This window comes from Cryptomeria japonica, chromosome 7 (genome assembly GCF_030272615.1).
Source record: "Cryptomeria japonica chromosome 7, Sugi_1.0, whole genome shotgun sequence".
NCBI lineage: Eukaryota > Viridiplantae > Streptophyta > Pinopsida > Cupressales > Cupressaceae > Cryptomeria > Cryptomeria japonica.
This window is the reverse complement of record NC_081411.1, coordinates 847,592,534-847,618,210: the sequence shown is the minus strand read 5'-3', so window position 1 is coordinate 847,618,210 and position 25,677 is coordinate 847,592,534. Positions and strand designations below refer to the sequence as shown.

The following is a 25,677-nucleotide window of genomic DNA, read 5'->3' as shown; positions in this document are numbered from 1 at the left end:
ACAACAAGATGAATGTAACAATGTAAAGATGGGAGATGGCTGATCATCAACATGAAACTCACCTTTATTTTGTATCTTCCAAGTTTGCCTTCATGGATGCTATCATAGGCGGCTGCCCCAAGGTGTGTGACAAATTGAGAACTCCTCTCAAGAGCTGTCAGACTTTCCACCTCAAGGCTGCTGTTATAAATCAGACCAGCAACTAAAGTGAAGGCAATGATGTCTGCATACCCATGCATGAGAAAGAAACCCATCTCATACACCTTACCTATCAAGTGAACTGTCTTCATAAACTCCAGTCCAACCCAAAAATTGATGTAGACCCAGATAAATCTGAAAATGCAATGTAAAACCATGTAGGACAGCCACGTGTCAACGATGAATCCATGAAAATTATGTCACAACCCAACCAATAAACAACTGCATAAGCATATGAAATAGGTGACAATTCCATAGTTGTATTGTAGTTGTCTCCATTAATACCCAAAGTCAAAGCATGAATGGTTGATCCACTAAACATATCACCCATAAAATCATGATACACCTCAATGAAATTGTCAACATCACAAATTGATTTATGCCCTTCTTCAACTGCTGGTAAAAAATCAGATTGTTGGCAAATTGAGGTTTCAACCTTTACCTCATACTTATCTATCCACTCATGAATGTCTATCATGCTACACTTCTTATCACCACTATCCTTGTTGGATTTGTGCACATGTGACATCACAAGATTGCTGTCCCAACTCAAAAAACCAAAACCTTTCCAAGGTGTCTTCATTGCTCTTTCTTGTATCTTTTCTGAGGGGAGATTGTTCCTCCATGAGTGCTGGTCTATGAGGTGTCTCCTGCTGCAATAACATAAATTCCTAGCTGCTAAAGCTGATCTGTTTTTCATTACCAACCAATTCCATGGTGTAATATGCAAAACAAACCAAACATTATCAAATTGTAAGATCTTCCTATTAGGCAATCTCTTAGTCTCTATAATCAGCTCTCTAAAACAATATGCCTCATGTGATCTTAACAAGTATTCCTCCAATGTAATCATGTGTACAAAACAAGGAATATCAAACTTACTGAGGGCAGTCATACCTTTCAAGCAACTTACATCTATGAGCTCCTTCTTATGCACCTCATTGTTGATTGATCCTAAAGTTGTAGCACCTATTTCATGACTGAAATTTGCATCTTCATGTGAAAGTTGCCCCACAGGTGTGGCTGCCTTAGAGAATTGTTTTCCTGATTTGCATTCAAAGTCATGCCTTTCAAAATCAGCTACCTCCTTGACCTCTTCTTCACCAAATTCCTCTTTTGAAGCATTATGCCCCACCCAAGAGTCATGATGGCGTGATGCTGAAACATAGGTGGATTCCTTGAGTTCTTCGTGATGGGTTAGGTCTTTCTAATCTGAAATAATGTTCTTTTCCACACACTCTTCCACATATTTTTCCTCAACCATAGATTGATCATTCAATTCATGTTGTGCTAGAAGTCTTTGATCCACAAAACCTTCATATGTATGAACAATGTCTCTTTCAACATTGCTTAAATCTGAATTTGTACCTGTTGATGTGTTTTTCATGCACATGCGAACACAAAATAAAATACCTTAAGTATCTTATCCTCTCTTGAACAAAGTTATTCGAATGCTGAAGATTTGCCTGAGGATCAATCGAAATAACTCCAAGGTTCTTATATGTAGGGTCTGTACGTGTTGATAAGCTCTATTGGTGTGATGTGATTTTGCTGGAATCACGAGGGGACTTACATTTGATTGCCTGAGCGTTTAATTTGCTGGAACTTGAATCCTATTTGCTAGCTGGAAGATAAAGAAATGGCAAAAGATACAGGGTTTGAAGAATTTAATCTAGGATCTAGAATGCAAGAAGATGGATGAATGACTAGGTGGAGTCCTACTGGGCTAGGTCTCACCATCAAACTGAACAATTCAACAACAGCTCAGTGTGATCTTTTAGGGTAGTTCTGAATATGTTCAAGTCATCATTGTCAAACATTGATCATCATTCAAGTTAATGCATGAACAATAGACGCGTAATGACTCGAGATTAAGCTCATTCAATGCCAGTTGACCATGCAAGGCGCACTTACAATCAGTAAGAGGCTAGTGGTTTGGACTAGGCAGATTCCACGCGAGTGTATTCAATAACTTCCTTCATTCAATCTAATTATTTATCATCTAAAATGAAGATTCAACAAGAGACCATGCATATTGCAAAGAAACGACATATTTCACCATAACTTGAATGAAAATGGAGTTCATTTACAATTTAGGCAACAATTTCTTGCCTTCTCCTCCTACTCTATTCTAATTGCTATTCTATTCACTATTCTAGCTACCAATTCTTAGCTATTAACTATTAACTAATCTCTAACTATTGACCTTTACAAATGAAGAGCCTGAGCCTTATATAGAGAGCTCTTTACATTTCAATGGCTCTGATTGATTTACAATGGATGGCTAAGATTACAAGATAGAAAACCCTAGTTAGGGTTTGTTACAACAAACTCCTTTAGCCAATGAAATAATTAAATTCAATATTTGTGAGCCAATAGGAAATCGGGGTAGGTGCCTCGAAGTTTGTGCCATCACTGGTGATTCAGGTACATTGAATTTGGACATGCTGAGGTGGAGCTATCTGATTGGAGGAATAGTAACTGGGATGCCACCTTGTCTGGCATTTGTGCCTTGGTTGATCCTCCTCTATCTTTGATGCGATGAAAGATGTACCTCCTTGACTCCCATGTGTTTGATGAGGCCTCTTCACGGTCAAGTCACTCCTCCTCTGGTAGCATACTTCGCCTTGAAGTGCTTGTAAGATCCTTCTTCTTTGTCATCCTGTGATTTTTCCATGTAAAATGAAGATCTTGAGGATAGCTTGCAACTCCTTGAACACTAGAAGTCTTCCAACGCTCTAGAAGCACCTTGAGTCCTCCTCCATGCATTTGAAGTGTCCTTGATGATGATGGAACTTGAATAGGTCTTCCTTGTCCTAGCCTGATCCTCCTCCATCTTGATTTTATTAATCTGCAAAACAAACAAAGGATGATTAAGTATACATGATATATTTGTTCTAACATGATATTTCTCACCTTAAATCATCAACAAGAAGGCATTAGAATGAAATTCATTCAAGATCCCCTCCAGGGACAGGCCCTATAGTGAAATTCACTCTGGACCCTTTGGAAGGGTCAGGAGCGAAATTGGACAAAGTTGCTCAATTAGACCTCATTTTCAACCTTACCTTACCAAGATCAAATCATTCGCCTCCAAAATTGTTTAGGAATGGGTTTTGCTCAAGGGGACTTAGTCAAAACTTTAGATCTCCTAGGAATTTCGCTCTGGACCCTTTGGAACGGTTAGGATCGAAATTTGCATTTTAGCTCAATTTTCATAATTTCTTTGCCTCAAATCTAATCTTAAGGCAAGAATACATCAATTTTACGCCATAGGGACAAAATCTAGGCTTCAAACAAGGAGCAAAATAGTGTTTTAAGAAATTTCGCTTTGGACCTTGGCCAAGGACAGGACCTATAAGGAATTTCGCTCTGGACCCTTTGGAAGGCTCAGGAGTGAAATTGGTGATTTAGCTTCAATTCTATCACTTCATTGCCTTAAATCACCTTTCAAGGGCAAGTACATATCAATTCTTTCCAAACCATGCCTTAAAGAAATCAAGATCTTGGTCTCAATAAGGAGCAAAAAGAGGTTGTAGGAAATTTCGCTCTGGACCCTTTGGAAGGGTCAGGAGCGAAATTTAAATTTTAGGCCTAATTCTTCCACCTTTTCACCCCTCAATTGCTTCCAAGGCATGATGATATCCTAACCAAGGCTTCGAGGCACAAAATTTAGTTCAAATTTGAAGCAAAGGGAGGATTCTATAAAAATTCACTCTAGACCCTTTGGAAGGGTCAGGAGCGAAATTTGTCTTTTACCCTCAGATCCATCATTGCTTTTACTTCCGTTCAGTTCCTAAGGCAAGTATATATCCATCCTCTCTCCACCATGTCCTAGAAACAAAGACCTTGGCTTGAATAAGGAGGAAAATAGTATTTTAAGAAATTTCGCTCTGGACCCTTTGGAAGGGTCAGGAGCGAAATTCTTTCTTAGGCTCATTTCACACTTCTTTTCTCCTTTCTTTGCCTTAAAATTGACTTATCAAATCTCCTCTTACCATAATCAAGTCAATTCGCCATGTATTTAGCTTAAAACAAGGTCCTTAGGCAAAATAAAGAGTCTTGCTAGGAATTTCGCTCTAGACCCTTTGGAAGGGTCAGGAGTGAAATTTGCATTTTACTTGATCTTCCTTCACAAAACTTCATTTCTCATCCTTTAATCATCAAAAAACAAGCCTTTTGCCTTGAAGAAATGCTTGGGAATGAGTTAGTTTGTAGGTTGGAGCAAGGTATAATGCTTCATGGAGAAATTCGTTCTGGACCCTTTGGAAGGGTTAGGAGCGAAATTGCTCAATTAGGCTCAATTCTCATCCTTTTTCACTCATCTTTGCTTTAGAATTGATCTTTGATCCTTTTCTCTGCCATGCATGACGACCATTCAATGTCCTTAGTGAAGAAGTAAGTCTTTTTGGGGAATTTCGCTCTAGACCCTTTGGAAGGGTCAGGAGCGAAATTTTGTTTTTTGCACAAATTCCTCACTTTTCCTCACTTCACTCTGTTTCACACATCAATTCTCTATTCATACGTCATAAGGACAAGGTTTTTTGATGCAAATTAGGACCAGGAAGGGAGATATTAGGAAATTCGCTCTAGACCCTTTGGAAGGGTTAGGAGCGAAATTGAGGAATTTGCCTTAGATATCACTCAAGCATTCAAACTTCTCCCTCAATCACATTGCTCTTACCTCAAGACATGCTAACAGACCACCTTAAAGGAGTTCCTAGCTAAAAAGCTGGATGAAAAGTGCATTTTAACCATTTCGCCTAGGTACCCCTGGAAGGACAGGACCTATCCAGGAATTTTGCTCTGGACCCTTTGGAAGGGTCAGGAGCGAAATTTGTCTTTTAGGCTTAAATCTTGACCTTTTTCCCAAATTCCCATGCCTAAGCTTATCCAAGGCGTCTCCAAAGGTGAACTCAAGTTTATTTCCAAATTTCAAAGTCTAGGCTTGGTCATTAGGCATTTCCAAGGGCAAAATAGGTCAATTTTATACCAATCAATTCCTAGAGCTTCATCATTCATCAACTGGACCAATCTCCAACCCTCAGAGGGAAAATCCTTGATGATACTCACTCACAAACCTTCATTCACTCCCTTAATTCAAAGACATAACCTAGAAACAAGAGCAAAGGCCTAACCTAGAGAAGGCTTTCAAAGAGACCCTGACCTGGACCACATACTGACCCACCTCAACTCAAGCAGAGCCTGCTATCCTAATGAACCCCCTAGCGACCCTTCAATGCAAAGACTAATAGCCAAGACCAGGCAACCAAGCAAACTAAACTAACCCTAGAAAGCAAAAAGTAGGGGGTCCCCATTTCAATGGGGCGATGTGTGAATACGTCACAACAGTACCCATGGCTACTATTTTGTCATCCTTATTAGTCACAACATCCACATTTGTAGATGCATGTTCAAGTAACGGTTCTTGGAAAATTAATGTAGCGTTGTTATTATGCATAACCAAATCAGAATTAGCTTCCTCCCTTTCAGCAGCATTACCATAGCTGCCACAAGTCTCATGTGCCTCTTCTTCAGTTTGTCTAGGTAGAAAATAGAAAAGTAGGGCGAAGAGGTATGTCAGACTGTGTGACTGCTGTCCTGACAACATTAGAAGCTGCACTGTCTTGATTTTCATGTCCAACATTGCCTCTACTAGGTACACTACTAGATCTTCTCGATCGGGAACGATTCATTCTCATTTGTCCCATAGCTGTGATCATACGATCCTCGAACTGTTGCATCATTTGCCGCTGCTGTTATGCAAGAGCTGTCAGAAAGTTATTCAATTGATTATTCAAGTCCCTTGGTGGGCTTTCATTTCTTCTTTCACCCATCTTTGCTTCAGCTAGGTTAATTTCAGCTTCTTGTTGTTGCTCCAACCTACTCCTTGTGTTATATCTGTGCGATCCTGACTCCCTAGAGTGCATAGAATCAAATCAAACTAACATGCAATGGATTATTGGTAACATGCGACCATAGATTCTGACATGCAGCTGACTAGAAGCAACATGCAACTATAAATTTTGACATGCAATTGATTAGAAGCAACATGCAACACTCAAAACTAACATGCAACTATCTGGGTAGTCGCCAAACTGACATGCAAGATCTGGGTAGTCGCCAAAATTGACATTCAAGATCCAGGTATTCACCAAATTTACAGGCAATGCTGAAATCCCAACAGGCTGGCAAGATCACCAGCTTTGATACCACTGAAATATCCCAGACTGGAATATTGCTTCAAATTTGATATGGGTTTTCGTTTTTGCTCATGTTTTGTCACGTCATAATGTAATCTTGTGACATGCAAGATGAACAATGTAGATTTTCAAGGAAATCAACTAGTGAAATATGGAGAATCTAAATAAGCCAATGGAATTCTTTTGATATAGAAATTTATTGATGTTTACAAACACATTCTGCTGTTACAAATCAGAAAATGCCTAATGCCATTAGGTAAGACATACTCGGAATGCCTCCATACATAAAATAACAAACCCTCTGAAAATCTGCAAGAAAGATCATTGAATCTCCATGAAAACTGATCAATGATGTGCAACTGTGAATCCTGAGATGAATTCACCAAGTGGGCTGATCTGGGTTTCCGTCCAAATAGCCAAATCCTCTAGGGTTTCCATCCTAGGGTTTACTGAACCTGCAAGCTAAAGCTCTCAAGCTCTCAAGAAAAAGTTTCTTTGAAAATAACAACTTAAGAATGAATCCTCATTGCACTTTTTCCTCCTTTTATAATACTTTTCCTTTTCAAAAGTAATACTTCATTTTATTTCTCTTTTAATTTACTTTTCTCCTCAAAAGTTGTTGATTTTCTTACAATACTAGGAACACAAGAAGATGACCATGCACAGTAACCATGGGGTGTGCTCGATTAACCACGGGCAATGATTCACATTATTGTTGCCCTCCCAACCATAGATGATATACTATTATCGTCTCCCCTGAGCATGCAAATTATATCTCCAATATATATATATATATATATATCGGATATGAATAGCAAGATGTTCATGCAATGACACAAAGACCAATGTGAATTGCTTCAATCCTTGAAGCTTATAGATGGATCCAGTCACTTTAGATTGAAGGAGATGAAAATTGAACTGCTGTAGGATGTACCACCAATGCTTTCTTGAGTTGCTTGCATACAGCACGATAGTGCTGAAGAATTCACAACGTTTTGAAGAATGACAGTGTATCACTCTTGGTGAATCCCAAGTTCACCAAGTATCCATCTATCCAGGAATATCACGACCTAGGTGACAGCATAAAACCTTCCAGCCTACACACATGGGACTCCATCCATGAATCATAGAGTCCTCCGACTGCTGATCACTAGAGAAACCATCTCGACATGGTCCACTCCCTCTGAACAAATATAACCAAGATCCTCGAAAGTCAATTGAAGCAGAACCTCTAGCTACTCCCTTTGTCACAGAAGCATACCCTTAGAAGTTCGCTCCCTCTTACCAGGGGAGCCCTCTTGTCTCGACTTTGCTTTGTAATCCTCGAAGCTGCCATTACCTGTACAGATGCCTCAACAACATTCCTAATGTAAATTCTTCTTTTTCTGCAAAACCCATCCTCGAGGGCCAAAGAAAAGAACAAGAGCAACTTTTATAGTACATATAGGAATAGTGATAAGAGGCTGACTAAAAGCAAATAAAAGTAATACTCAAGAGATAATAACCAAGAAAAAAAACTTATCTCATTATCCAAGCTCCAGTTGGCTTTGGATAAACTTGCAACCCTTGCAAGTAGTTGTTGTGACGTTTTCACACATCGCCCCATTGCAAATGGGGACCCTTGTTTATTTGCTTTTTAGGGTTTGTTTTCTAGGTCTTTTAGGGTTTTGTCAGTTGGCTTTTGCATTTTGAGTGCTGTCGGGGAGATCAATAGGATAGCAAGTCCGGCTTGAGTGATGTCCTGATCTTGAAATTTGGCTAAGTTTGGAATGTCCTGATCCTGAAATTTGGCTAAGTTTGGAATGTCCTGATCTTGAAATTTGGCTAAGTCTGGAATGTCCTGATCCTGAAATTTGACTAAGTCTGGAAACTGAAAAACCTCAAAAAACTAGATTTTGCAATATAACTCCTGGAGGTCTGAAACCACTCTCAAACATCCTGAAAGTATATATGGAATATAACTTAAAGTATAAGAAAGAAATTGTCCTGATAGAGAGTTCAAAAAGTCAAATTTCACTCCTGTCCTTCACTGAGGATCCAGAGCGAATTTCGCTCCTGTCCCTCTCCAAGGGACCAAGGCAAAGCGCTCCTGTCCCTCACCAAGGGACCAGGGCGAAAATACTTATTTGAGCCATTCCTGGCCTTGTTTGGTTAAATTGAGACATCAAAAGCATGGTGAAGGACGAAATGAGCATGATAGAGCATCCAGACTTGATCAAAAACAATGAAATGATGAAGTTTTTGCCTAGAAGGTCAAATTCGCTCTTGTCCCTCACTGAAGGACCAGAGCGCTTTTCTTTATATGCACAATTTTAGACCTTTTTTGGACATTAACTTTTATTCATAGCATGAAGTAAGATGATATCTTCCTTAGCCAAGACATTTTTTGATGAAAATTGTAACGATTTGGCCTAGAGAGCAAAATTCGCTCCTGTCCCTCACTGAAGGACCGGAGCTTGAATCCCAAATTTGCATTATCCTCACAAGACTTAAGTGATTTTACGATTGGAAAAGGCCAAGGGGAGTGTGCTCTGTCCGTTGAATATAATTTAAGTGGGCCACAAAGGAGAAAATCAACCTAAATGACAAGTTCGCTCCTGTCCCTCACCAAGGGACCAGGGCTATTTTCAAAGGGCGCTCCTGTCCCTCTCCAAGGGACCAGAGCGATTTTACCTCAAGGCAAGTTTTTGGCAAAAGGAAAGCAAGTTTCGCGTTTGAGGTGGGTGGAGGAAGACACAATCGATCCGTTGAAGATAATTTTCGAAGCTAGCAAAGGACGAATTGGCTTGTAATTGCAAAAGTGCTCCCGTCCCTCACTGAAGGACTGGAGCTTGAATTTCAAATTTGCACTGTTCTTGTAGGATCAAGACAATTTTATGATTTGAAGAGACCAAGGAAAACATGATTTATCCATTGAATATAATTTGGAAGGCTAACAAAGGACGGATAAGCTTGGATTTGCAAAATAGCTCCTGTCCCTCTCCAAGGGACCAGGGCGAAAATGGTTCTAAGGAGCATTCATTCCAAAAATTGGATAGATCGAACTCAAAGTTACGAATGAGAATCCCATTTTGGATGTCCAGGAAGAGATTTTGAACGTGAAAAAACAAGAAGTGTGAGGTCTAGAATGAGATCGCTCCTGTCCCTCACCAAGGGACCAGAGCGATCTTGTTAATAGCCATTATTTTTCATGATTGGGTGCCAAATATCCTTCAAATTACATTAAGTGCCAGATTCGATAAAACTTTGAAATATTTTTGGCATTTAATAAAAGCGCATGGTATTTAATAATTAATTTTGAGCCTAGAAAAATCGAAATTTTAATTATAAAGGCATTTAAAATTAATTTTTATTAAATTAAAATTGAAAATGGAGCGCTTTGAGGTATTATTTTAATCTATTTTATTAGGTCGGCCTCTTGTTTTTGCAAATTTATTTATTTTTTGGCCTATTTTGCCAAGTCGGCCTATGGGGAGGTGAAATGGTGAGCGCTCTATATATTTGGGGTGTGTTTTTCATTATTCAAATCATTCATTCATTGTTTCAAGTGCGATTTGGAGAAGCAAGGAAGGAGGTGCGAAATCTAGCTTGTGTGGAGCGAATTTCTACCAAGTGTGGAGACTAAGGAAGGCGAAATTCATCTTGAAGGCTATTGGAGAGGCGTATTTCTTGCTAGATTGGAGGATAAATTCCAGATGTTTTGAAGGTATTTGAAGGCAAATTTCTAGATTGTTGAAGACTTAAGGTGGAGTTCTTTTCCAAGCTAAAGGAGGTGCATTTTATCCAAGGGAGATCTTTGATCTACATTTCGCCTAGCCAAAATTCATCTATTTTTACATCATTTCTTAGAGTTAATTCTCAAGAGGAGGTATGGCAAAATCATCTTGACACCCTTATTCAAGGTTTGATTTTTTTTTAGACATTTTTTTAGAAAAGTCTAAGTATTGCATGATTAATTAGGAAATGATAACTCAAGATTTATCATGAAGTTTCCTAATTAAAATCTTGAATCTTCCTTTTAAAGTTTAATTTTTAGATTTCAAGATATATTACTAATTTTGAAATGTTGTGTAGGTATCAAGAGGGCGACCTCCTCTGGTCTAGCATCGACAAGGATGGCTTTCTTCGATCAAACATCAACAAGGACGACCTCTTCAAATCCAGCGTTCCAAGGCGAGGTACATCATCATCCTGCAAATCAAGGACACAAGAAGTCAGAACAAGGGTTCGTTGAAGAAGCAAATAGTTCCAGATGAATTAATTAAAGCTAGCTTCTCAACAACATCAAGTTGAATATTTACCAAGTTACAAGTGTCAGACGAGGTGGCATCCTAGTCATCACTTCTCCAGTCAGTGTGGTCCACCTCATCATGTCCAGATTCAATGTACCTGACTCATGGAAGGTGGCACAAACTCTGATGTACTTACCCTGGCTATCCATTGGTCGAATTTTTCAGAGAGGACATGTGTCCAAGCAATACAATTTTATCATTGGTCAAGCATTAAATGTTATTTAATGGTTGTAACAAACCCTAATTAGGGTTTTCATTGTTGAATCTTGGCCATTGATCTCAAATTGATCTAAGCCATCGAATTGTATTGAGGGCATTATATATGCCCTGGCATTTCATTTTGTAAAGGCATTAGGAGTTAGAATAGATAGAATATAGTTGGAAGCAGTTAGAAGATAGAAAGAGAGTAGTTAGCTAGTTGATAGAATAGCAATTAGAGTAGAGTAGAGAGAGAAGGCAAAGATTGTTGCCAAGATGTTGTTGTAAAAGACTTGTAAAACTTCATTGAAGAAATGGTGAAATTTATGGGTCGATTCGACAATTTGCATGTTCTTTATACTTCTCGTATTTGATTTCATGTTATTAGATGAGTGGAAGAAATGTGCTTGATTGATGGTGAAATTCGTATATCCATACTACTAGCAGTTTGTTGATTGCAGACTTGCCTTGTGTAGTCAACTGGAATCATTCAGCTTAAGCTTAACTTCAGTTGTCGCTTCTTCATCGATATGCATCAACCTGATGGTGTCTATGCCTGCAGTGATAATTTGAACATCACAAAGCTTTCCTTCGAAGATCGCACTAGCCTTGTGGAGATGGTCCTGCGATGTCAAAACAAGACCTAGTTAGAATTTCATCAAAGATCAATCATTGCTCCTACATTCCTTAGTATTAGGATTAGATTCTTTCCTCACCCTCCTCTTTTTTCCTTTTTTTCAAGTCCAAGCTAGTGAAAATCCTGTGTTCCAGCAATATTCAAAGCAGATCAGAAGTTCAGGCATCAAATGTAAGTGCCCTTGTGATTCCAGCAAATCACATCATACCACAGAGAGCTTATCCACACGTAGAGACCCTACATACAAGAACCTTGGAGTCATCCTGATTGATCCTTTTCCGCGATATCTTCAGCAATCAGAGGCTTTACTCAAGAGAGGATAAGGTGCCCTTGGGTATTTTATTCTATGTTTGATAGTGTACAAAATACACGTCAACAGTAGTATAACAACAATCAAGCCTTAACTACTAAGGTTTTCAAGTGTCCCCTGCAATCACACATGCACTTGCACATACACTTGTAATAATCTGCTGTTAAACATATCTCAAAAATTGTTAATGATCAATTAGATGTCTTAAATTGTATGTAATCATAGCTAAGGGCTACAGAACTCAACCTTACACATGGGCAGTTCTAGTATCATGAACAGGAAGGCAACCATTAGTCCAATACATACAATAGACAAATAACATGATCATAAGCAATGCACCATATACTATCAAATAAATGTGGTAGTTGGGAGAAGACTTATTTGATCAGTTTGGTCCTTTCATCCAATGAAGGTTGATCTCATATTTCAGTTGCCATAGATAGATACAAATCTGCAGAGTTTCCAAGGCTGAAGATAGACATGTCACCTCTATGAAGAGAATCATCAAAGTCTAGCTAGAAGGAAGTGGCCTGAACTTCCTTCTCATTATTCTTGGCATTGTCCTCAATTATAACCTGTAACCAAGAATCTCTCTCTACTCAATCTTAAAATGATCTCTATCCCTTGTCACATCTTTTCACTTTAAGCTCAATTTCCTCCTCAAGATAGAGGGGATGCACTAACTATGGCAATGGCTCTTCAGGAACCTGCTCTGATACCAAAGTTGTGTTAAAGCCTTCTGTTAATCCTGTGTGTCATGATAGAATGAAGCATGTGAAGATCGAGTATCACTATGTTAGAGACGTGGTGGGAATGAATGCTATTCAGTTAAGATACATTAGTACTGATGAGCAAACAACAAACATTCTCACCAAGCCTCTCTCCAAAATAAAGTTTGCGTACTTTCGAGGTAAGCTTGGTATGGTAGAAAATGTACCTTAGCTGAGATTGAGTCTCAACAACATCGATCTGTTTTAAATAGTACTAATGTATTCTCTAAGATGTTTAAAGTGTAAACTCTTATTATGCAATCTTATTAATCTGATATGGTTCATGATTAGTGTCATGTGTGTGACTCCATGACAACATTGGTTCAGTGCTTGATAGTGAACACTTGTACATCTGATCATTATCGTAAGGTGACGATCTTATGATATTGATTGATCATACCATTATGATGGATATCATGGGACTTGATATCTATGGATATGTCATAGTGGTTTATATCTCTAGAAGTAATATCTATGGATATACCATAATGGTGGATATCATGAGACGTGATATCCGTGGATAAGCCATGATGGTGGATGTTACATAAAGAGATATTCATGGTGGATATTATGTGACGTAATATCCGTGGACATGCCATGAAGTAATATCCTTGAATATGCCATAATGGTGGATATCATGAGACGTGATATCCGTGGACAAGCCATAATGGTGGATATTACATAAAGAGATATTCATGGTAGATTTCATGCAACGTGAAATCCGTGGACATGCCATGTAGTAATATCTATGGATAAGACATAATGGTGGATATTACGTGAGGAGATATCTTTATTTAAGCCATAATGGTGGATATCACGTGAGGTGATATCTATGGATAAGCCACGATGGTTGATATCACGGTGAGGTGACATCTATTCTTACACCATCCATGGAGAAGCCATGATGGTTGATATCACAAAGAGGTGATATCTTACCCTTCCACTTATGGGTGTAGCCATTGTGGTAAAACATCATGATGAGTTCATTAGCTTCCTTTACTCACATGAGTATAGTCATCACGATGAGGAAATGTGACTCAGTTTTCAAGAAGGATTCCTCCCTGTTGTGACGTTTTCACACATCGCCCCATTGCAAATGGGAACCCATGTTTTTTTTGCTCGTTTTGCTCGTTTTCGCTTTGCTTTTTTAGGGTTTTGTTAGTTTGTTAGTTGTCTGGATTTAGGGTCAAGCCTTAGGGTTTTAATTATCGTCTTTTCGGACCAAAATCCAGTCAGTTTTGGGAGCTTTTTGAATTTCCTTTTCTAGAATGCAAATTTTGAATGAAATGAATTCGCCAGAATGGTCTATTTTCAATTGGAATTTTGAATGCAGAGCTTAAATTTGTCTAAGTGTTGAAGATGAAATGTGAATTTTTGTCCAATTGAATATTTTTGACCAAATTTTGACATTTTTGATTTTTGATCCTAGGCATTTCAAATGATTTGTTTTCGCCTTGTGAAGTGATAAAATGTGTAAAATCATGATATTTTGGCCTGTAGGAGCAAAAACGCTCCTGTCCCTCAGTGAAGGACGGGAGCTCGTTTTCAAATATTTTACTATTCCTGCAGGGTCAAGATGAATTACGAATTGGAAGTGATGGAGAAAGGCGAGATCTTTCCATTGAATATAAATTGAAGATTTTCATGAGCACAGAAATGCCTCCAGGGGAAAAATCGCTCCTGTCCCTCAGTGAAGGACCGGAGCTACAAATCCAATTTTGCTTTGTCCTTGCAAGATTTTAACGTCTTGACGATGTGAGAAGGTCCAAAGAGGTACATTTTGTCAAATGAATATAACTTGAAGCGCTGTCGGGGAGATTCATAGGATAGCAAGTCCGGCTTGAGTGAGGTCCTGATCCTGAAATTTGGCTAAGTCTGGAATGTCCTGACCCTGAAATTTGACTAAGTCTGGAAACTGAAAAAACCTCCAAAAACTAGATTTTGCAATATAACTCCTGGAGGTCTGAAACCACTCTCAAACATCCTGAAAGTATATATGGAATATAACTTTCTTCTTTCTTATACTTAAATGTTATATTCCATTAAAATTGTCCTAATCGAGAGTGCGAAAAGTCAAATTTCGCTCGTGTCCTTCTCCAAGGGTCCAGAGCGAAATGCGCTCCTGTCCCTCTCCAAGGGACCAAGGCGAATCGCTCGTGTCCCTCACCAAGGGTCCAGAGCGAAAATGCTTAGTTGAGCCATTCCTGACCTTGTTTAGACGAATCGAGACATCAAAGGCATGGTGAAGGACGAAATGAGCATGATAGAACATCCAGACTTGATCAAAAACAATGAAATGATGAAGTTTTGCCTAGAGGGTCAAATTCGCTCCTGTCCCTCACTGAAGGACCAGAGCGAAATTCTTCATAAGGTACTATCTGGGCAAAGATCAAGCAAATTTTATGTTCGAAGGAATGAAAGGAGGCATTGCGAATCCGTTGAATATAATTTTCGAAGATGACAAAGTGAGATGGAGCCTACAAGAGCAAGATCGCTCCTGTCCCTCTCCAAGGGACCAGGGCGATATGATAAGTATGATGCCGTTCCTCCAAGTTCAGGACCTTCCAAGACAATGAACAAGGAGGCAAAGGACGTTTCAAGGCATTTTCAATCGAACGCAAGCATCAAGGTCGTCACATTGAAGGGATTTGCACTCTAAGACACAGGATCGCTCCTGTCCCTCAGGAAGGGACCAGAGCGATATTTCCATTAAGGCATCGATTTCAAAAGACAAGCAAGTGTTAAGCTACCAAGAGGATCGAAAGGACGTCATTACACGCATTGAAGATAATTGCAAGTTGATAAAAACAAGAACAAGCTCACAATGTTGAACTTCGCTCCTGTCCGTCAGGAAGGGACTAGAGCGATATTGAGTGTATTGATCAATTCATGCAAAATTACGTTGAGTCAAAGTTTTTTCAAGGTCACATGAGGTTCAAGACATCTTTTTAAAGTGATATTCAAGGGTTTTTAACGTCCAAATGTTATTAATCAAGCTAAGGAGTCTATATCGCTCCTGTCCTTTGGACAAGGACCAAGGCGATTTTTACTAAAACACTCATGTTCCGACAAAATCAAGACAATGCAAGGATAGCTAAGGTCAAGGACGTCCTTTAAGAGGCAATGAACAAGGAACCAAGGATGAAAGATGACACGTTTTGGCTAGAGCTTCAGGATCGCTCCTGTCCCTCTCCAAGGGACTAGGGCGATGATCTTCTAAACATCAAAGCGCCTTGTAAAATTCAAGTGAAATGAGAAAGGAATGAAGGAATAACGTTGTTTGTCCCCCACAATGAAGATTGAAGTTCAAAGATGCAAGATCAAGGAGAAACAATGGAGATCGCTCCTGTCCCTCTCCAAGGGACCAGGGCGATATCACCACAAAAGGACATTCAATCGCAAGGATAAGTCAATCAAGTTCGAAGATCCCAAGGAAAATGGCAAATTCAACGTAGAAATGAAGACCTTGGACGTAAAAAATGCAAGAATTATGATCAAATTGATGGATCGCTCCTGTCCCTCAGTTAGGGACCAGGGCGATGAGGTACGTATCTTCTCACTTTTTCATTTGGCGCTTAAAACACATTTTTTTAATTTATTTAAATGCTAACAAAATCGATATTTTATTAAAAATAGCATTTAAATATTGCGCTTAATGTTAATTAATTATTTTGCCTTGTAAAAATCGAATTTGTCAATTTAAATGATAAAGGCATTTAATTAATTATTAATTAATCATTAAAAATCAAAAGGAGCGCTTGGTATTTATTTGTTTCTGAAGGTCGGCCTTTTAAGTTTATTTTAAATTTGCCTTATTAATTATCAAGTCGGCCTAAGGTGGTAATTGTGAGATGAGCGCTATAAAGGGAGGTGAGAATCATTATTTTCACATTATCATTTTTCATGCGATCTCAAAAGGGAAGTGCGAACTTGTCCAAGGCATTGGAGATCACGTCAAGGACATATCAAAGATGGCGAAATTGCTAACTTGAAGAGGAGATCACGTCCAAGACTTGAAGGGTGGCGAAGTTGATAAGAGGAACGTTCTTTTGAAGATCACATCAAGACTATCGAATTTCAAATTTTGCCTAGGTGAATTCCTTTATTTTGCATTTTAGAGTAAAGCTCTCAAAGAGGTATGACGATATGGATTTATTGTTTTGATTTTGAACGTTGATCGTCATTTCCTTAATTTTGAATTTTGGAATTTTGTTTTGCCTTAGCTTAGTCGTTTTTTAGGAAATGATTAATAAAGGACTTATCATTAAGTTTCCTAAAATTTGCTCTCTAATTTTTATTGCAAAATCATGTTACTAATTTTGAAATATTGTGTAGGCATCAAATGGAGGTCTCTTCAAGGAAAATCAAGCCGGATCCAGGACGGTCTTCGCCAGGACATGGGCGACCTTTTTCAATCCAGCATTCCAAGGCGAGGTACATCATCTTCCTGCACATCAAGGACACAAGGAGTTAGAACAAAGGGCTCGTTGAAGAAGTAAATAGTTCTAGATGGATTATTTAAAGCAAGCTTCTCAACAACATCAAGTTGAATATCTACCAAGTTACAAGTGTCAAATGAGGTGGCGTCCTAGTCATCACTTCTCCAATCAGTGAAGTCCATCTCAGCATGTCCAGATTCAATGTACTTAACTCATGGAAGGTGGCACAAACTCCGATGTACCTACCCTGGCTATCCATTGGTCAATTTTTCTAAAAGGGACATGTGTCCAAGCAATACAATTTTATCATTGGTCAAACATTAAATGTTATGTAATGGTTGTAACAAACCCTAATTAGGGTTTTCATTGTAAAATCTTGGCCATTGATCTTGAATTGATCTAAGCCATCAAATTGTATTGTGGGCACTATATAAGCCCAAACATTTCATTTGTAAAGGATGATTAGAGAGAGTTGTAAATAGTTGAAAGTAGTAAGTAGTTAGAGAGTAGAATAGGAGGACAAGGCAAGAAATTGTTGCCATTGATTGTAAACAAACTCCATTTTCATTGAAGTAATGGTGAAATATGTCGTTTTCTTGCAATTTGCATGGTTTCTTGTTGAAGTCTTCAATCTTAGATGGTAGATGATTAGATGAATGGAGGAAATGTGATTAATTGATGATGGAATTCGTATATCCATACTACTAGCAGTTTGTTGATTGCAGACTTGCCTTGTGTAGTCAACTGGAATCGTTCAGCTCAAGCTCAATTTCAATTTGTCGCTTCTTCATTGATATGCATCAACTTGGATGGTATCTATGCCTGCGGTGATGATTTGAACATCATAAAGCTTCCTTAGAAGATCGCACTAGCCTTGTGTAGATGTTCCATTGATGTCAAAACAAGACCTAGTTAGAGTTTCATCAAAAATCAAATCATTGCTCCTACATTCTTAGTATTAGGATTAGATCCTCTCTTCGCCCTTATCCTTTTTCCATTTTTTTAATCTAAGTTAGTAAGAGCCTGTGTCCAGCAAAGCAGATCGGAAGTTCAATGTAAGTCCCCTTGTGATTCCAGCAAATCACATCACACCACGAAGAGCTTATCCACACGTGGAGACCCCACTAAATGAACCTTGGAGTCTACCTAAATGATCCTTTATGCGAATCTTCAGCAGTTAGAGACTATTTTCTCAAGAGAGGATAAGATGCCTTTGGGTATTTTATTCTGTGTATGATTGTGTACAAAATACACGTCAACAAGTTGCCAAAATCGACGACTTGTGGAAATCCAATGCTTGAAGAGCTTTGAAAGCAATGATGAGGGAGAGCGATGCTAACCTAATGCCCTGGTGAATGATAGTGAAGATGCCTGAAGCAAATTGAATGAAGAAATTTTGATAGTGAATGAAGACGATCAATTCATGACTTGAGATTATCCTTGACTTGCTAAAATCCATGCCTCAAGCATGAAAGTTGGTAAGGTTGATCCATTAAGAGAGAAGAAACGATGAACTAACTTGATCCTTGCTTGGAGAATGAAGTTCGACATGATGGTGAAATAATATACTAAGTGTTGGAGTTGGCAAGAATGAGTAATGATGAAATTTATCCTTCACTTGCCAAAATCTATGAACTTGATCAGATTTATCCTTCACTTGCCAAAATCCACAACCAAGGAAGAGGTTATCCTTAGGTTACCCAAATCCACAACCTGATATAGATAAGTGCAACATCATGTTTGATCAAGTAAAAGTACTAAATTTGATGAAGAATGAAGGTGATCAAGGCGACTAGTCACTTGGGGAGGTGTTGACGTGTCTGAAATCGCATTACTATGGTTCCATCCAGCCAACGCAGAATAGAATACTAAGAATCCTATCCTCTCTTGAAATAAGGAAATCCCTAGTGCTGTTTTTAATTGATCAATGGGGATTACCTCAATGTTTCGGTTGTTAGGTCTTGACTGCAGGATAACTTAGTGGTTTGATGTGTTTTGCTGGAAACACAAAGGGGACTTAAGGTTAGATGAACGACTTCGAGTGAGTTCCCTAAAGTTTAACAATCCTATATCAGTTGATTTCAGTTGGATTGATACTAGCTCAGCTTGACTGTAGGGTTTTTTCTTAGTAAAAAAAAAAGGAAAAAGAGGAAAGGGGAAAAGAGATAGAGAAAATCTGATTAATTATCTAAGATAACATGTTCAGGAAAACAGATAGAAACCTCCAAAAAACCAGATTTAACATTATCAGCTAAAAAGGCACAATGCTGTAAAATCTAGTGCAATCTTCAAGGGGAACTGAATTTTCATGCTACTAAACATAAATGCAGAATTTGACATTCATTCACTTGATGTTTAACAACTGAACTGAGCATATAAATGGGTTCAGACTAACCATGTAGGGGGAGTGGCAATCAACCAGTCCTTAATGGTATGAACACCAAGGCTTCTATCAAATGTTTATCCTAAAAATACTATCTGAAAACAAAATACATAACAAGAATATTAAATGGTGAAGAAGGAGACATGCACTCACAAAGAAATGAAACAACTTTAATTTTCATTAATTCTGCATAAATTTCGCCAAAGCTTCAGCAACAATCTTAGACTTACCAAAAAAAGGGAAAACCAGCTCTTTTAAATAGATTTTCAAAATTAGATGAATGGCCAAGATTTAAACAAAACAATTGGCCTAGATTCATCTGTACAACAAAGTACCCATGCCCATAAATAGGAGGTAAATATCAACAACCACCCAAGGAGGAACAATAACTACCTAAAAAAGGCAATTAATAACTACCAACAACAGCTCAAAAAGTGCACATGCACGAGCTCAAAATTTACAGCTGACTTGGCAGTTAAACACGAACTTTATGGCCAAAAGTGCCTTTTTAGATTTTAAAAGAAATATGCACTTTATGAAGGCACTTTTTCTTTTTCTGTTGTAAACCCCTTTTCTAGAAATTCATCCTCGACATTCAAATATTCTTTCCAGAGGTCTCAACCTGCCGCACGTTCTGCCCGAACATACTCTTGAAATCTGATGCATAGCTGGAACAACACCATGAACTGAGGCATAGGAGGATGACGTATCTTATATTGCATGCCCTCTAAATGACGATCTACATGCTTTAAACCATCTTTCCAGTCGGATCGATGAGCTTCAAAACACAAAATGTCCGAATATAACTCGCTGGCAAACTCCAGGTCCTCCGTGGAGTAGGTGACCTTATCCATCCTTAATCTATCCTCCCAGTCCGGCTGCACTTGGTCATCAGACAAACTATTTTTCTAGCCCAAAACCATTGATTAGAGAATTCGGCCACCAAGGTCTCTCATGTCCCTCAAAATTTCCTTACATGTCTCTTGCTCTTTGTTAATGGTGGCCTTTGTGTCATTCTTCATGCTGATGTCATATGGATCTAGGATGGCGGACAATGTAGGAATCTGTGCATGGGTCCAGAAAAGAGCCCTCATGAGAGGAAGATTTGTATTAGCGACCTCATGAGCCCTGAGGCATTCCCGCTTTACCACGAATAATTTGACCAAAATGGTCTCTCGGTGGTGGGCCATTTCTTTTACATCCTCAATGATCACTTCTCCCCTTTCTTTAATGTCTCGAATCCATTCTTTGACAGCCTTGGCAGTATCCCGTACTCCTTCGAACCCTGTTGTACCCCTTTGCACCAATGCTGATGGGGGAACATGGGATTCGGGGGCATGATGCAACGGTCTCAGCAAGTGATCAACGTACCCCTCGGCCTGCTTAGCACGAACTCGGTATATGTTTCTCTCAACAGTTATCTTGTCGAGTTGCCTGAGCATGTTTTGCACGGAGTCCTTGAACTCCTCCCTTTCCTGCTCTTTGGTGGCTCGTCCTATCGAGACGGTTGTAATGCTATAAGCGGCCAACACAATTGGATCTGCCGGCTTATCGACAGGCGGGGTGGCGATATGGATGGTGCGGTTCCTCTGCTCATCCTTGGTTATTCGGGAGTAGGTCTTAGGCTTTTTCTTCCCTTTGGACTTTGTTTCCCCTATGCGAGAGAAAATGTCTTCCTAGTCGATAGGTGGCTTGGTGGCTGCCTTCCGCTGTGCACGAGCAACTAACCAGTCTTGAGTTATGGTCTGCCCGGATGCTATGGTCGAATTCCCACTCTGCTCTTTAATGCTTTCAGCTGGTTCATTGCATATCTGTAACTGATCTGTTATAGGAGAAGTGGAGGAAGTGTCCAGTCCTTTGCTTACAGCTGAGTTCTCCCCTACCTCACTGAACAACTGTCGGGTATCCCCATGTGATGGTTGCTCCTCAGTTCTGTCGGGCTTGTGGGTCTCATCCGCCCTTCGTTCTCCTTCAACGGTGGTGTCATCTTTGTCGGTACTATGCAGTTGCAACTCGTGGCGACTCCCTTGGGTGAGTTCATGTACATTAGCCCCTTAATTGGACGGAATTTCTCCTTCCTCAATCTGATTTTCAGGTTCGCCAAAATCAATGATCTTCACCTCTGTATTTAGCTTGTCTTGTGCTGGAGGATTATCAGCGTCGAATGCATCAACATCGCTCTGGGAGGGTGGAGCAGGTATATAATCAAGTTCAACTACATCATCATCGAAATTGGGGTCCTTTGATGATGAAGTGACCTCTGGTCTTCTAATAGGGAACTTCTCCCTTCTTGTCCTTTTAGACATCCGAGTCCCTCTGCTAGCTTTGGCCTTCTTCCTTTTTTCGGGCTTCTCAACCTCCTCCTTTGGTGCACTTGAGGTTCCCTCATCTTTCGAGGACTGAAAATCAATACTACCCATCATATGGTAGGTGAACTGAACTCCTTCATGAGTTAGCCGCTCAATCTTTTGGTGTAGCCAATGATCTGTGTACCTACACGGGGCTGCCATAACTGCCTCAAAGTCAGTGATTGGATCCTGTGACCAATCAATGCCCGGTAAGAGATGTCTTACTGCCTCAAACTCTCGAACTTGCAAGCAATTTCCAGAATCTGTTACCTGATCCGGGACCCGATGGTATTCATAAAGTCGCATTTTCTGCACACTTAACCTTGAATATTCATGCCGTCGGACCTCATAGTCATCAGAACAATTCTTCCAATAGTCTTCAATTGATTCCTTTGCTCTGTAGCGCCTGCCGTAGGCTCTCTTTGCCAAATTGTCATGATCAAAACATTTCCTTGGGAAATGTTCTTGTAGGCCATAAGAGGCTAAGTCAGCAAGTGACTCGTCGGCATGTGCTGGATTCTTTAAATGGACATCGAGGTTACCCAAAATCATAGGGAAGGTGAATCCGGACTGCTTCTTGTCTCTGAGTAAACTGTTCGCCGGACGTGCTTGCCTTGCAACTTCCAGAAGAATTATTTTGTCAGTTGGATAGTGTGGAAGTCGGAAAGGAGCTCCTTCAAAGCTGACTATCCAAATATAGGAGAACCTAGGGAACTGAATAAACCAGACGCCGTACCTTTGTACCAAAATGGTAGCTTGTTCTGCCTTATGTGTAATCCCCCCTGCATCAGCCTGACTAGGCGCATTGTGAAGGCGTAATTAATACGCTCATACTGACCAATAGCATAAGCAGGGTTGTTCTTTTCCCTTTGAGCTATGTCATGATAATGTAGTTGCGGATAGCAGTCGTACATCTTTACCTAATTCTTTAAATGGACATCGAGGTTACCCAAAATCATAGGGAAGGTGAATCCGGACTGCTTTTTGTCTTTGAGTAAACTGTTCGCCGGACGTGCTTGCCTTGCAACTTCCAGAAGAATTATTTTGTTGGTTGGATAGCGTGGAAGTCAGAAAGGAGCTCCTTCAAAGCCGACTATCTGGATATAGGAGAACCTAGGGAACTGAATAAACCAGGCATCGTACCTTTGTACCAAAATGGTAGCTTGCTCTGAGAGCCTTATGTGTAATCCCCCCTACATCAACTTGACTAGGCGCATTGTGAAGGTGTCATTGACACGCTCATACTGACCAATAGCATAAGCAGGGTTGTTCTTTTCCCTCTGAGCTATGTCATGATAATGTAGTTGCGGATAGCAGTCATACACCTTTACCTGATTGGGCTCGTTCCCGATTTCACCCTTCTTGATCAACCCTGACAGTGGTTGGTGTCGGGCGAATATATAAACTAGGTAAGAGGTCATGGTGAAGTGTTTTTTCTCTTCAAGTTCGACCAACTGGGTATGGATATTGTCATTGATGATCTGAGCCCAGTCGAACTTGGATTTCCCGGCAAAGACCTGCTCTGTAAAATAGAACATCCACTCTTCAAAAAAGTTAGATTGGGGGAGTCCCATAACCCGGCTGAGCAAGGTGACCATATCTCCATGCTCATTGTGAAAGTCACTTCTGGGGGTCTTTTTCCCAATTCTAATACTCGGAGGCCTTCTCTCCTTGTACCATTCCTCATTTATCAATGTCCTGCATTTAGCAGGGTTCGTGTCATATGCAACTTGTGCTTCATCTATGGTTGTCGCAATGGGGTTATCCGGGAAGGGGATGTCGAATGCGTCGCCAATGGCCTTAGGTGTGAAGTCAGCTAGGACCATATTCTCCAAAACTACTAATCTGGTCCTTGGCTGATAATGTCGGGCAACCTCAACTACAAGTTCATAATTCTGCATTGATGGAGGAAATCATGCTGCCTGGGCGATACCACTTTCCATCATCCGCCTAGGCCTGCCATAGGCATTAGGGGAATATACCCGGTCTCGAAAGTCCTGAATGTCTATGTGGCCCAGGTTAGTATCGCCTATGTTTTCCCATATGCTTTGGACCTTTGACACCCTCAGTCCTCCTCTCTGGTACTGGTATTTCATCTTCTCGCCTTTGTGAGCGATGTCTGATTTAGAAGCTCGGGATGTTTCAGTTGCACCAGGTGTCTTTGAGGACTCTACCGCAGATTTAGGCATCTATTCTGAACAACTAGATGCGGATTACGAGACGAGATGAAGGAAACAAAACAGGTTAGCTAAAAGGGATACGTTAGCGCATAAGGATCAATGGAAAACCGAATTTGAAGAAAGCATGATACTTCAGCAAAATAGCTTGATTAATTTGGACATGAAATATTATTAAGCTCTTTGATTAAAAATTTACTATTCGGCTGCGGTTCAAGGACTTAGGCGTTTAATGGTCGTCACTAAATTTGCAGTTAGCCTTTAAGTTCAGTTTTTCAAAAAAAATGGATGAGGTTCAAAATTCCTTAAGTCTGAAATTTGCATTCTTGATTAACTTTTTAGACAGACTCTGATTTTAACTGCTTTGCTTGACGCCTTTCAAATGGGAAAAGATGCGGTCTACGGGATTTAATCATTTTAATCAATTTTGCATAAACACATCTAACCAGTCTTGCATGCATTTTAAATGATTCCAAGGGAGACAAAGAAAGCTTACTTGGCAAATATGGTGTCAATCTGCACAAACCTGGCCTGCAGGGTTGGTTTCCTTGGGAAATTTGAAATGCCCCTTCCTATGCCTTGCGTTTTTTGGAAAAAAAATGCACAGCTCGCAATTCACAAAAAAGGAATGACACTTCCCTAAGTTTGAAATTTACCTCGCAATTTTGAAGCGGAATGGTAGGGTTTCTGCGATTGTGAATTTTTAATGCTTGGACACTTTCTGATGTTCTATGCCGAAGTTTGGGGAAGCTTGTGGCCTCTTTGCAAAGTTTTTATACTTGGAAGTTCTGCGCTTTACCTTATGCTGTTGTCGAAAATGGGGTTTTCAGGCCTCTATGGATTTTGCAAGTTTTAACTTTTTCTCACATTCAACCTCCCTTTGGCGAAAATCGGCACTATGACCTCTTGCAAACCCTTTATACTCTGCAGTTTTTTCTCTGAATTTTGGCGATTATGGGTCTTTTGCAAGGATTAATAGGTTTCGTGTATTTTCTTTGTGTCGCCGAAATTCAGCGTTCTACCTTATTTTGCAAGCTTCGGGCTTTGTAGCCTCTACGCAAACTCTTGAAAAAGCTTCGCGATTTTTGCGCCTTATGCAAACCCCTAAACTTCACGATTTATCTTTATGCCATCGCTGAAAATGGGGTTTTAGGCTTCCGTGATTTTCAAATTGCTGCGAACTTCAGCGATTTAGGTCTATTTGCAAGGTTTTTATACTTAACATTTATGCACTTTTATGCCGAACTTTGGGGTTTTTGCCTTTTGCGAAAACTCTTGATACCTTTTAACTCTTTGCACTTTATGCCGAAGTTCTGCGATTTCGGAGCATTTTCAAACTTAAAAAAAGTTCGCGATTTTCACATCCGACAATCGGGGGTTGTATGACCTTTTCAAAGTTTTTTAAACTTTAATCTTTTTGCGTTTCATGCCGAAGTTCGACGAAATACTCTTGCAAACTTTTATCTCTTTTTCGCAATTTTCCCTATATTGTGAATTTCGGGGGGGTTTGCTTTCTTCGCAAACGTAAAAAACTTTGACATTTTACCCTTTATTGGCGAACTTCAGGGTTTTTTACACTTTTGCAAACTTTTATCACTCTTTTTAGCGAAAATCGAGGGTTTTAGAAGATTTGCAAACTTTAAAAACTTTGACATTCTACCCCCCTTTGCAGAAGTTCGGCGATATTTAGTCTATTTTAAACTTTTGACACTTTGTCATTTT

At 39.6% G+C, this 25,677-nt stretch overlaps 1 protein-coding gene across 1 annotated transcript in view; it reads left to right on the top strand.

Moving 5' to 3' along the window:
- LOC131074850 (probable beta-1,3-galactosyltransferase 12) overlaps window positions 1–19,157 on the top strand; it is an 89,181-nt gene extending 70,024 nt beyond the window's left edge. Inside the window, exons 6-7 of the mRNA XM_059209021.1 lie at window positions 16,944–16,996; window positions 19,060–19,157. Coding sequence (XP_059065004.1) covers window positions 16,944–16,996; window positions 19,060–19,157 — 151 coding nt within the window. The remainder of the gene's footprint in view (window positions 1–16,943; window positions 16,997–19,059) is intronic.
- Window positions 19,158–25,677: the final 6,520 nt, after the last annotated feature.